This window comes from Lissotriton helveticus, chromosome 11 (assembly GCF_964261635.1).
Source record: "Lissotriton helveticus chromosome 11, aLisHel1.1, whole genome shotgun sequence".
Taxonomy (NCBI): Eukaryota; Metazoa; Chordata; class Amphibia; order Caudata; family Salamandridae; genus Lissotriton; species Lissotriton helveticus.
In genome coordinates, this window is record NC_136072.1 from 1,104,420,736 (window position 1) to 1,104,435,117 (window position 14,382).

The 14,382-nt window shown below is 45.7% G+C and overlaps 2 protein-coding genes across 9 annotated transcripts in view; both read right to left on the bottom strand.

The window, feature by feature from the left end:
* The window catches only part of CABIN1 (calcineurin binding protein 1), a 1,271,888-nt gene that overhangs the window by 171,828 nt on the left and 1,085,678 nt on the right, over positions 1–14,382 (bottom strand). The gene's annotated exons all lie outside the window — the stretch shown is intronic.
* On the bottom strand, positions 8,778–10,967 carry LOC144791541 (zinc finger protein 862-like). Its single transcript, XM_078666257.1, has one exon. It carries the CDS (start codon positions 10,965–10,967, stop codon positions 8,898–8,900), a length of 2,070 nt encoding a protein of 689 aa, XP_078522383.1. The 3' UTR covers positions 8,778–8,897.

Genomic DNA, 14,382 nt, shown 5'->3' on the forward strand with positions numbered 1-14,382 from the left:
GTTAATCAGCATTTGAAGGTAGAGTAAGGCAGGTCTAACTTGCAGAAAACCCTTGCCAGTCAATATAGGGATTAAAAACTTCCTACGGATTACATTAAAAAAGTCACAAAACATCATAAAGTGCATAGTATCTTGTGCAGAATAGTTGTCACATTGGCAGGCAACTGCATCCTCAGATTTACAGCACACAAGGAACTCACTCAGAGTGAAGTGGATCAGATTAAAACGGAACATGGTCAATAGCCAGCGATGGAAGGCCCTGTTCACCAATTTCAAGTAGGGTTCAATTAAAGCAGTTTTGGTTACAAAATGAGCCCGAACTAAGGGCTTTTTCATCTCCTGTTCTTTCTGTTCCAACATCAATACATTTATAAAATTCATTTTGACCCACTTCACATCTTCCTTACAGTGGCTGAGTCCAATGCTGCCTCGCCGGGTCGCGTCCCCTGTGGGTCAGTTCCGGGCCCCCCAGCCTTCCTCCCGCCCGGCTTCTGGAGTAGGTCCTTAATAGAGGTGTCCCTACTCGTGGTGCCCTTCTTGGAACGCTGAGTGGCCATAGCTGTGGCCAGTGAGGCACAGAATTACGAGTCTCACTAGTATCCGCAGATGGGGGGGGGGGGGCGGGTGATGCTCCTGCAGCTGCCATCGGTCCCGGTCACTAGGGGTACAGCAAGGTCGCGCCAGAGGGGGGAGCGCAACTCAGCAAACCCAGCGGCTATATCGTCGTGCCGAATCCGCCGCCGATGTGGCCCCATCGAACAACCCTCACTCTGGGGGAGTGACCTAGGAGGTGCCAATGGGGCCGAGACTCAGCGCTGGGCCGCAAGGCCAGGCCGTAAAGATGGTGCCAAGAGTGCTCTCCGGCCGCTCCGAAACAGTGAGGTTCACACGCACACCTGCGCAGCCGTTGATAATGCCTCAAAGAGAGGCTCGGCAGTGGTGAGCCTCCCGGCCTAACTTCAAAAGCGGTGACTCTGGGCCAGGCCGCAGCCTCCTGCCGCATGGTCCCTGGCGCTGGTGTTCACTCTCCGCTTCGCCTGGGGGTGCCGCTCCGCAGTTCGGCTAGTGGATCCTTCGCGCCGCCGTCTCACCTCGCGCTACTGCCGAGGTTCCACTGTCTGCTGTGGCCACAAGTGGTGCAGAGGCCACCACCTGCCGCATGGTGCAGACTCTTCGTGGGGCCTTCACGCAAGCCCCATTCCCTATAGGCCCCATTCGCCTCAGGCTGCCGCCGGATGCCGCAACAACTCGATTTCTCCATCTGGCCACACTCAACCATAGCGTGCCGTTGGTCTTGAGGTCACTTTGCCACCTATTCCGGGGCCTCAAGCTTGCCTTAAGACGCCTTTTGTCAGAACTGGCGAGCGGAGCCCCAAGGGAACGGTTCTACTCTGCCACCATCTTGGCCAAGCACCCCCATAAACTGGTTTAAAGGCGACCTACCACACATAAAAGAAAAAGTAAGACTCGGTCTGCTCGGAGGAGATGGAGCAACTTGGCCAGGTCTACCGCCTTACAGACCGCATCCAGACATTCACACAATGCCAGTAGCAGACTTGCGTCCACTTCATAAAGAAATAATAAAACTTTACAGAAACCTGACAGTTCGTGATGAGAACACTCACACTTCAGCCAGCCAGAGCTACATCTACAGGACAAATTCAGGGATCTACAACTAAAATAACACCACAAACGCTACATGCAGTGATGGGTAAAATGCCTACTAAACGTGAGAAAATGCCATTCTGGATAGCTAAAAAAATAAGATAGCTAGAGGCAGTATTTCCATACACAATCCTCAAGAAAAACACAGAATGCTAACAATCTTCTTGCCAATGGGGATAGCTCCCCAGATAGAGGATTGCACCTCTAGGGGTACAGTTTTCGCTGCCATATACACCAGAACTCATGCTATCCCTTCAATAGCAGTAATAGCAGATGTATTAAGAAAAATACAGAAGGAGTATGGAGCAGAACCTGCTCTGAACCTACGGTTGAAATTGTTAGGAAATTCTGCCAAGGTATCAGCTATTCCATTAGCAAACATAAAAGAGGAGGCACCAGCAGTAGCAATACGCCAACGCCTGATGGATTTCACTCCTTTACAACAGGAAAGTGAATTACCTAAAATTATCGAAGAGACCTATGCCGAATTAGGTAGAGATAGCTTGGGAGCTAGAGCAACAAAACCTCAACTCATTGGTGGTACTGATAAAGACCAAGTAAGCACCCGATTCGTCTAAACCGAAAAGGGCTAATAATAAAAAACAAAAGAATAGAGAGAATAGATTACAATCCAGGGGTGGGTCTCCTCAACAGGAGCCCTCCGAAAGGAGGTACAACCTTAGGAATCCTGATAACATTAAAAAACCTGACAGGTATCAGGCTACTGATACACATTCCTCTTGTTCCTTTCAGGGTTCTTACAAAAACTCAGAGAGGGAAGGATGGTCAGAACACAGACAAGAAGAGTCTACAAAGTCCAGAGACAACACACTTCAGACTATACTTCAAATAAAGAAGAGAAACCATAATCAAACCCTCAATTTACAAAGAAGGTAGCACGTCTTAAAGTTACACATGCCCGGAATTCTGAGGACTTAACTTCTGAACGGGGAATGGGCTCTGACAATGCTAGACAGCGCAGCAGAAGCAACAATAGCTCGCTAAATTGAGTGAGTGAACTGTGGGTTGCTTTGTGCCACTGTGAAGGTTGGGGTGAATGGTTGGAAGGTTGGGATATCCTGTGAAATAGGGATGAGACTTAGGGTGATGTGCCTATCAAGGTTTGAAGAGAAGGGATTGAGTGTGGCAATATGTCTGTTGGAGAGGCTGCCAATGTGGAGAATCACTCTGCAAATCAAAGAACCTCAATACAAACTAAGAACTGTATAGTGTTCTTACACAGAGTTCTTATTTGATTTTGGGTATCCATAATCATTCTGCAATGCTCTACAAGAGCTGAAGATACATGAGCCCATTCATTGCCTGATGCCAAAAAGAAATTATTATGACTTGATGTCTAACCAATTTCAATATACAGACTAACTTTTGTGAGATATACTGATAAAGGACCATACAATCATCTAGCCCAGAAAAGACAACGGACGGATTAGCAAATTTCTTTGGTACAGCCGAAGCAAAAGGGCAATATTAGCAACACAAAGAACACAGTGCGTACCTTTTATGCCATTGAAAATGTAAAGGAGACCCCTTTAGTAGTCCCATTTCCACTTCTCTGGAGGCTAATAAAATATTTGGGGTTTAACTTCTCTGGAGGCTAATTGAAAATGTGATGTTTAAAAGACAAATATACATGAAAACTCAAATTATATTTCACCCTAAGGATGTAGCAGGATAGTCCAAAGGAAAGGTGTTCCTCTTTTCGCAACGAAACAGCATGATCTCGGTTTTAGTGCCATTAAGGTACAAATATGCATCCATTCAGTTTCCTCAGAATTCTCGGTGAGGTCCAACAGAAACACTGCAGCACAGGCATCAATCAAACCCACTAAATGAAGCATGAAAACAATTAGAGAGAGCAGGGATGAGGCAGAGTTCTTTGGTACCACACATTAGAATTGCCCCAACTGACTGAAATTAGCCTCCAGTGAAGTGAGAATGGAACTACTAAAGGGGTTTCAATCATCAGCAGTTCTCCCAGATCCAGTAAGAGCAGTGCTGTTTGTTCATAATGGTATCAGATGTGAGAATGTTGCTCCTTGACATTCATTAAAATTGCCACTGTATTATAGCAAGCAGAAGTCAGATCTTAAGCCAAATACAAGCACATTTGATTCCAGAAACACCTGAAATGATCTGGTATCCTCAGCACTTATGATATTCACAGATGGAGATAGCTTATAGTTGAGTGGGTTTGTAGGTTCTAATTTTGGTTCTAAACAGTGGAGTAACTAGGGTTTCTTTTAATCCGTCTGAAAAACGCAGACGAGCATTTATAATGAAGGCTGTATTTTCTACCAGCAGATAGATACTAGCATTAAACACAGTGAAAGGCCAAATATCAAGTGTTAACGTAGAGTTATACATTTAGCCGGCAATTTACTACATCGTGTAATGACAACAGCAAACCACAGGCCACATCAACTTGATATTAACCAGGCCCTACGGCTTTCAAGATGATATTGCGAATACTATTTAAAAAAATATATAAAATGGGAAGCAGGTTCTGGAGAAACTGCAAAAACAATCTCTTTCCAAAATGTGCTCCTGCTGAAACCACCATCCTCAATCTAGGACAAACAATCTCAGTGGAGTTGCCTGACCTAGCTCAGTCCTGGGAGTGGGGGAAGATTGGGGGGAGGGTTTATTCCGCCAACTTAAGAAGAGCCCCAAAATAAGAACACAGATTGTTCCTACCCAACTTAAAATTCAAACATCACGCATACTAAAAAAAGAAGAAAAGACTCGGAGGAAAGATAAACAAGTGATAATTCGGAATAATGCAGAATTTCAATCACTAAGTTTGAAAAAACGATCTTGCAAACCAGGAACGGCTCCTAAGCAATGGCAGAGGAGCGTCGCCCCACTGTTTTTAAGCAGTGTAAAGAATAGAAACATAAAATGATAATAACTCTAGGTTATCACGTTATGCCTCCTGCCGAGTCCTGCTGCTTTGCGGCGGGAGGGTGGGTGCGGCTGGTCTACGCTCCGAGCGGGGAGGAGTGGTTTGCTCACTGAAAAGTGCGCAATGATTGTTTGGTCAGCCCTTCCGGGCCACCCAAACCAGTCATGCGCTCTTCCCTGTTCTCCATGCAGGCTGCATTACAGCCTACATAAGCTCAGACCATTCCCAACGCAGCATTGCAGCATTGTGATTGGCTGAGGGGAGGGAGCTTCGCTGCCTGCTTCCTGTTCCTGTCGGAGGCAGAAAAGCAGGAGAACAGCAGCATAGAAGACGCGGGACCCAGCCTCGAGAGAAGTTTAGTTTTTTAAAAATTATTATTTCAACACCACCCGAGACCCCCGGAGTCCCCTCTCGCGAACGCCACACCCACCCTCCCACTCGTGAGCCATGCTGGCCGCAACTGTTGCAAACGAAGAAACAGTTCTTTGAGCATGCAAATGGATAAATCTTAAAAAACAAACCGAACAAGAGCTATCTAAAGTCACACTGCCTCATCACATTCATTAATGCAAGGCCGCCTCTCAAGGTCCTTTCCACCACTGTGAGCAATGTGAAAGAACATATTCAGTAGATTAGATTTTTAGTCCCACAAAGCTGTCGTTCCCAAGGACACACAAAGAGGAAACCAACCAACAATACAATTGTATGTCTAAGAACACAAACCCTTAAATCCTTCAACCATTTTAAACTTACTGCCTCAAAAAGGGACACCAGCCCTGTGATGTTTATTCCAGGAGTATGACACTTTACTTTAATCCAGGGCAATAACCCTTATTTATCTGTAAGGAGTTTCATACAGGCATCACCTCCAATAGCTTGAAATTACAAAATGTTAAAGCTCCGCTAAAAAACTCAATTTAAACTCTAAGCTGCCACCTTTTACCTTCCTAGCCTTGTCTAAAACTTACCATTGTAGTATCGTAGTTCCAGCCTTGATAATGCTATCAAATTAAGATTTCAGAATCAGCCATAACAGATATTCTGCTCTGACATTTGTAATGCATGATGACCTATAGATTGCAGATTAAAGACAACCTGCACCCCACTTGATTCTGACATCTTCTGGGCCTTTAACACTGTCAGTCATAATTCTTCACTGGACTCGCTAGAGAAGGAAGCCTCATCTTGGCTAAGCGGCATGAAACTGGTCTTGTTCACCCTGCAAGGGGGGGGGGGATTGATTTCGCCCGATGCTTGAACCAAGGGGATTTCCATAGGGAACAAGAAGATCTAATGTCTCTTTGTCCCACAGACAAGACATTAAGTCACGCTACAAAGTGATGAGGTGAGGCACTTTGGTACTTGTAGCCAATCATGGTGTCTCTAATAAGTCTCATAACGATTGGACATTTTCAAAGCCCTATGATGGGGGACTGGCGCTACACCGGAGTTGTCTGGGGAAAACATAAGCCCACCTCCAAGACACGCATTTTAATTTTCATTGGTTAATAAAGCTTGGCCATAGGAATCAACATGATTCAGAACAATTTCTTCTTGAGTTTCCCCAGAAATACGCTGGTAACTGGGAGCTCTGAAGTTGCTGCAACAGTGAAGGGTAAAAACTCAGCCAACAGTGCTGGAAGGTTCAAGGGAGGGGAGCGAAGCGGACCTTGCTCCTACTCCACGTTCTTGCTCTAAGCTTTTTGTTTTTCCTCGCTATTGTGCCTTTCATGCCACCCTGGCTCTGTGCTTCAGGTTTTTTAGGCCGTATCTGGTAACTGTTTGTTCCCAGGGCATTCTCATCCATGCCCCTCATGCCTCTTATCTCACCTAAGTAGGCTCTGAAAATTCTTCACACCCGCTTATTGTGGCAAACCACTTGCTTTCAGGACGAGACCGGTTTGGGGTCATCTCTTCGTGTATGTCAAAGATCGCCAGTTGTCTGCATATTCCATAAGCTCAGCAATCCTTCTCGATAACCGACAGCTGTCCGAGAGCTCCCGAAGTGCAACTTTAGGCTCCACTACACCAGGGCCGGCGCTAGGCATGGGCAGCGTGGGCGGCTGCACAGGGCCTCGCACTCAGCCCACCAGCATGGGGCCCACGCACTGGTGATGTGTCCTGTTGTTTCTCTGGAGAACCTTTACAAAGAAAGGTGTCGCCTGCAATTAAGGTCCATTGGAGGGGGCCCCCTCCCTGGGCCTCTCAGGGATGGTGTCCTGAGGCATAGGGGAGGGAGACGGAGACGCTCCCTCAATTGAAAGGAGACCCATTCACAGACACTGTGGGGGGCCCATTGTCTAGCATTTTCGTGCCCCCACAGTTTTAACTTTTTGACCACAATCAATTCTCACACCTATCGGACGGAAGGTGTGAGAAATGCTTGTGGAGTAAAAGTTAAACCTGTGGGGGCGCCAAAATGCTGGACAATGGGCCCCCCACAGTGTCTGTGAATGGTCTCCTTGCAGGGGGCCACTTATCTAAATTAGAGGGGGCCTCGCAGGGTCCCTTTTAGCCCAGGGCCTCGCAGATCCTAGAACCGGCCCTGCACTACACAACACAATGCACCGTTTGCTGAAAACATCGAACGGGCGTACTCTGCCTCATTCAGGGTGCAGGTTGCAATCAAATGATACTCTTAACGAAGAAGCATAAATGCGCAGATTCAGGCTGCATGCTTACATGCACTTAGAGGCAGACGTCCATCGTGATTGGGCAGCCTAGATGCATCCACAGTAGACTTGAATACCGCAGAGATCCATCGTCCTCCCTTCCCTACATCAGCTCCTGTCCCTGAAAAGTAGAGCACTATGGAGCTGTCTCAGTGTGCACCAAGCTCTGTCAAGAGTAATAAGCTCTAAACAAATTTACATTTTAAACTGAACCTTGCTTCATTCTGTGTCGTGCCTGGCCAAAAATAAACATCAGAGAGGTCTCGGTGTGCCCAGCATCTAAAGCGCCCCACCGAAGCTGCTTTGATCAGCTAGCACTGCAGCAAGAACTCAGAGCCGGGCAGTGATATTAAGAAAAAATAAATTGTGTTCGACATGCAGTGAAATGTGTTCATTAAAAATAAATACTGTAGAATGTGAAATTGTGCCACCTGAAAGCTGTGGGCATCGTGTCTACATACCCCACCTGTAAAAAGGCTTTCAAAGTAGAGACCCTTATTATTAACAGTAAACAGATAGACAACAGGGAGTGCTTTGAGTATCTACTCTATCTTCAGAATAAGTGGCTGATTTTCAATGAGCCATTGTAATATACTGAATTAAGCATAATGCATTCTCTCCCTAGTTTCCATACTACCTGCTGAGTGTGGAGTGAAAGAGACCGTTTTTGTTGGTCACAAGAAGCCCTGTGTTCGGGGTTGAGAGACACCCTTTACTTTGCCTACTATGTGGCAAGAGTCCCTGCGTTTCGGGGATGAGTATGGGTTGAGAGACACCCTTTACTTTGCCTACTATGCATGTCAGAAGATTCCCTGGGTTGGAATGAGTGTAGGTTGAAAGATACCCATTGCTTACTTTTTGGACTACGGTTGAAAGATACCCAATATGAATGATTAATATTTATAAGGGCGAAAATGTGTTATGTATTGAAATGTAATGCATTCTCCCCTGAGGGGGCGGGGGCGGGTGTGTGTGTGAGAGAGCGAGAGATGTCTCAGAATGTTTATGTATGCTTGAGAGATCAGTTGGAGGCAGCGGGCTGAGCAGCAGCAGGCTGCTTCTGGTAGGGCATTGATATTACATTAATATTACATCTGTAACCTGCAACCAAGACTTATCTTCTAAAATAAACTTCATCATGAAAACCTACGTGAGATGCCTTCAAAGTATCTTTTATTGTTTGCAGCAGCCATACTTTACGATGTAATCACCATCCTTTTACAGGCCTCACAGTCAATGTTCCCTCTAATTTTTTTCCTCTGTGTGCGGCAGTGGAGGGTCTCTGTGCGCTGCAACCATGGCTATGTGCGCCAGGAACCAAACCGCGCGTGTCTGCGGCGCCAAATGGCACTCCAAAATTTGTCTTTAAAAAGCTAAAAGATAGTGCATTTTCACACATACAGCGCCACAATAAGGGTCTTAAGGGCAGTTTGCAATATTGGATAAGCACGCCATGACATGAACTGGTTACACTAGCAAGTACACTTCAAGTTTAGAAAAGCACAAGACTTCAATAGTGGTACCATCATTAGATTTTAATAAATATTCTTAACTGGAGCACAGTTCATTGGGTGGGGAAATGCTGCGAGCCTATACAATATCATATACACAAGAAGGTAGAGGACTGTTCAGACACGTCAAGTGGCGTCACTAGATGGGTGACAGGGTTGCTTCTCACGGCGATCCTTGCCATTTTTCCAGTGCTGATAAACTCGGTCTAGGTCAACTTTCCCGTTCAGGAGGTAGGCCTTTGTCCTCATCAGCATGTCCAAATGCTTCTGCTCTAGTCTATTCCTCAATTTGCTCTTGATAGTATTCATGAGGCTGAATCCTCGTTCACAGTCTGCACTAGATGCTTGAAATGTTGCGCAGACATCAACAAGCTGAGACACGACACTATACTGAGCAGCATTGCGTACAGTGAAAGTCACCATGTCTTGAAAGGTGGTAAATAACCCACCCTTAACATGTTCTGCCACCACATATTTATAGTCTCTGTACTGCCGAACAACATCTTCTGGTGTTTCACAATCACCCAGGCACAAGACATTTTTATACTTTTCAACAAGTCTTTCAATATTCTCAGTCCCAAAATCAAAATGCGCTTGTGTGGCTATTGCCTGGATCTCAAAACTTGCCCATTCTTTTAGCTCACCCTCAGGGAACCTTTTTTGCATGTGCTCACAAAGAAGGGAAACAAAAGACAAAATAGGCCCACTGTCAAACTCTTGCCTATCCTTGTACAAAACCATCAGCTCTCTTACATTGCTGCTCCAAAAGACAGTGTCCCCCAAATACTGTTGCTTAATTTGGCCAATCTTCGCTCTTGCATACTGTACGGCTTCAACAGTAGTTAAAGAACTTTTTTGGAATAGTTTGCACAAAGCTGCAAATTCACCCAGAATGTCATTAAGTACTGCAAGGGAAATATGGTAGTTGGAGTCTGATAGCTTTTTATAACAATATTTAGCAATTGGATCATTCTCCTCAACTTTCTCATGCTCAAAGTACTTAAGAACAGTTTCGTAATTACGAATTAGTGCACCAACAGCAAAATGCCTTGAAAGCCACCGGACTTCATTCAGTGGTCGAAAAGAGACAACTTCACATTCAGTGACCGATGCAATTTCATCCAGCTTGGACTTCCTTGCAGGAGATCTGGAGAACACAGTGTAGACAGTCCTCAATAATGTCTCCATCTCTTTAATCATTGGAACCCTCTTCCAGGCATCATCAACTCCCAAATCTTCTTGATGGGCGACACAATGCTGCTCAACTAGATGAGGAATGGATTGTTTAAGGCGAGTAGCAACACCATTATTCTTCCCCAGCATCACTGATGCACCATCAGATGTGAACATGACCATTTTCATGAGGTCCAGTTCATTGGCAGTGTAGAATTCTTTCACGGCAGTAGTGATAGCCTCAGCATTACAGCTAGTCAGCTTCACTATGCCCCCAAACTGCGTTTTATGCTCAGTTGATGTTACAGGTCGGAACTTGAAATACAGGATGAGCATTTTTGAAACAGAAATATCTGTGCTCTCATCAATTATCAAGGTGTGATACAAAGCTTGCCGAAGTTCTGTCATAGCTTCACAGTGTATCACGCTATTGATGGCCTCAAGGAACTCAAATGCATAGTTCTTGCTCCTCCAGCTGTCTGGTATCTTCACATACAAAGCTAAGTGGTCATGGATGTCTTGTACAGATAACATTGAAGTGTTCATCTTGACTGCCAGCAACACGTTGTTGATGAGAATCTTTATCTCCTCAGGCATAGATCTTTGGCGTTCAACTACTTCCATTCTATTTGCTTTGTCTGTGGCAGTTTCTGTCAGCATTGCCCGTACTCCAAAACCAAACCTCGCAGCAGCACTTCTGTTTCTCAATATCACCATGGCAGACTCGTGTACTTTGCTAAGTAGATGGCGTTTCATGTAGTCCAGTTTCCAGCCATCACTCCATTTCTTCCCTGTGGAAAAGTCCCCAACAATCTTTGCTTCGGCACATGCTTTGCAAATCAAGCCCACATCCGGACTGTATTGAAATAGTTCCCCGAGTTGCATGCGGACCTTGCTTCGTGACTTCTGTGTCTCAGCCTCTACAATTTCCTTCATCCACTCTTCCTTGAATACAAGGCAACATTTCTTCCTTTGTGGTGAAGCACTGCACTCTCCCGAAGTTACAGCTTTGCGCTTGAACATTTCCGTACCCGCCGGTTTGAGCCTGCTGTCCCACAAAGCCTGCAAAATAAGGAAACATGGCTTACGTTGACGCCTAGCTCATGAATGCAAACTGTTATACTACAATGTTCAAGATGCACCACAGTTTAACTCAACCCAACAATTACCTCTTCTGCCTGCACTCACGTGCGCCTCTTTAAATGTATGGGGTTCTGGCTGTGAAACCTGCAACAGAAGAAAACATCGGTAAGTATATATGGTACTGCAATGTTCAAGACGCACCACAGTTTAACTCAACCCAACAATTACCTCTTCTGCCTGCACTCACGTGCGCCTCTTTAAATGTATGGGGTTCTTGCTGTGAACCTGCAACAGAAGAAAACATCGGTAAGTATATATGGTACTGCAATGTTCAAGACGCACCACAGTTTAACTCATCCCAACAATTACCTCTTCTGCCTGCACTCACGTGCGCCTCTTTAAATGTATGGGGTTCTGGCTGTGAAACCTGCAACAGAAGAAAACATCGGTAAGTATATATGGTACTACAATGTTCAAGACGCACCACAGTTTAACTCAACCCAACAATTACCTCTTCTGCCTGCACTCACGTGCGCCTCTTTAAATGTATGGGGTTCTTGCTGTGAACCTGCAACAGAAGAAAACATCGGTAAGTATATATGGTACTGCAATGTTCAAGACGCACCACAGTTTAACTCAACCCAACAATTACCTCTTCTGCCTGCACTCACGTGCGCCTCTTTAAATGTATGGGGTTCTTGCTGTGAACCTGCAACAGAAGAAAACATCGGTAAGTATATATGGTACTGCAATGTTCAAGACGCACCACAGTTTAACTCATCCCAACAATTACCTCTTCTGCCTGCACTCACGTGCGCCTCTTTAAATGTATGGGGTTCTGGCTGTGAAACCTGCAACAGAAGAAAACATCGGTAAGTATATATGGTACTACAATGTTCAAGACGCACCACAGTTTAACTCAACCCAACAATTACCTCTTCTGCCTGCACTCACGTGCGCCTCTTTAAATGTATGGGGTTCTTGCTGTGAACCTGCAACAGAAGAAAACATCGGTAAGTATATATGGTACTGCAATGTTCAAGACGCACCACAGTTTAACTCATCCCAACAATTACCTCTTCTGCCTGCACTCACGTGCGCCTCTTTAAATGTATGGGGTTCTGGCTGTGAAACCTGCAACAGAAGAAAACATCGGTAAGTATATATGGTACTACAATGTTCAAGACGCACCACAGTTTAACTCAACCCAACAATTACCTCTTCTGCCTGCACTCACGGCTGCCTGTGCAATTGTCTTTGTAGTACGGTCTCACGAACCTACAAAAGAAAAAAGGGTGCAGATTGTGAATCTATTTACCCAGCAACCCCCAACCCAACGAGGAACGTAAACAGAATTACCTTGTCTTTGTGGTACTGGCACCTGACCACTGTAATCCAAATACCGTACAGACTGGAAACCTACAAGTGAAGACAAGTAAGTCAGCAAACGCCTGAAGAATTACTAACTGTGCATGGGACCGGTCAAGAGGCCCAAGACAAAAAATGACCAAATAATTACCTGGGATTTCAGCCTAGGACAAACAGGGGTGTGCCCATGTGTTCCATTATTAGCATCCATTATCTTAAACTGGTCTATAAATGTGAATCCCTGGGGAAAGCGGCATTACAGAAGGTGTAGCACAAAATACAAATTGCAAATGGTTGAGGTGGGTGAACAAGGTAACCCACAGGATGGCTGAGAAGCACACAATCCATCAAAAGATCCCACCTGAAGCTGCTGCAGTGGCGCGCCAAAATATGATTGGCTACGTTCAAGCAATTCTCAGGCAACCATAAATATGTCAAGATAACTGAAGAATGATGGACCTGCTGCAGAGAGATCTCAGTTTTGCCTACTGGAAGTTGACTCAATAAGTAGCTGAGGAGGTTGAAATGCCTGGCGAAAAGCTGGTGAACCATGCAGGATTGGAAGCAGAACTGGAGTACATCATGTTTGCTTGATGCCAACAAAGTCTTTCTTTGCGCATGGCTACTTGAAGGTTTTCGCTACATGTACTGTTTATATACGGGCTTCTTGGCTCACAAGGCATCTCACCCTTGCTTCACTCTTGGGCTCCCTCTGCGTGCTTCCCTTCCTTGCTGCACTCTCTGTGCTTCTCTCCCCTGCTGCACGCTCGTGCTCTCTAGAGATGTGGCCTAACAACCAGAGCTGCCATCTAAGTCACGTGCATACAAAACATGTTGCACTCCAAATGCTATAGGTGTCACATTCGCAAAAGTTATAACTATTGGCATAATTCATTGTAAATGACAAAGATATCCATTTAGCTATTTTAAAAACCAAAACTTTGTCCTTTAGCAGCAAAGATTGCTTGACACTCTAAACTGATTCAGTTAACAGAGAAAGGAATGTTGCATTTCATTCATTTCACGCAGAGCCCTCCCTGCCCCTGTCTACTGTCCTTAAAGTCGAATTCCTTCAATAATCTCCCTGCCCACGTCCAGACAAGTCCTGCCCTGGAGACCCTGTGTCTATTCAGTGCGCTTTATGCCCCAGTGTTTCATTCGTGCCCCCCGCACCCCCCCAGGCCTCTCTTCCTCCCATGTGCATTCGCTGCCCTCCCTGTACCATGATGCATGAGGGCGCTCCTGTCCCACCCCCCAGCTGCTCGCCCTGCCTCATCTACATACAGTACCCTCCCTGCCTCCAAGTGCACTACCCTGTCCACTCACCAATGTCCGTTTGATGCCATCCCTGCCCCAGGTCCATTCACTAATCACTATATACTTATAAAACGCAATTCATGGAAATCTTAAATGTGCTTAAACAACTTGCTAAAATAATGACTTTAATAAAAGTGTAAGGACGTGCATGTTTGAAAAGCTGACCTCAGCTCAGCCTTGTCCTTTAGCAGCAAAGATTGCTTGACACTCTAAACTGATTCAGTTAACAGAGAAAGGAATGTTGCATTTCATTCATTTCACGCAGAGCCCTCCCTGCCCCTGTCTACTGTCCTTAAAGTCGAATTCCTTCAATATTCTCCCTGCCCACGTCCAGTCAAGTCCTGCCCTGGAGACCCTGTGTCTATTCAGTGCGCTTTATGCCCCAGTGTTTCATTCGTGCCCCCCGCACCCCCCCAGGCCTCTCTTCCTCCCATGTGCATTCGCTGCCCTCCCTGTACCATGATGCATGAGGGCGCTCCTGTCCCACCCCCCAGCTGCTCGCCCTGCCTCATCTACATACAGTACCATCCCTGCCTCCAAGTGCACTACCCTGTCCACTCACCAATGTCCGTTTGATGCCATCCCTGCCCCAGGTCCATTCACTAATCACTATATACTTATAAAACGCAATTCATGGAAATCTTAAATGTGCTTAAACGGTCAGTGCGCT

What these genes read in the sequence shown, in the direction of transcription:
- LOC144791541 (XM_078666257.1), bottom strand. Translation starts at nt 10,967, where the DNA reads ATGTTCAAGCGCAAAGCTGTAACTTCGGGAGAGTGCAGTGCTTCACCA.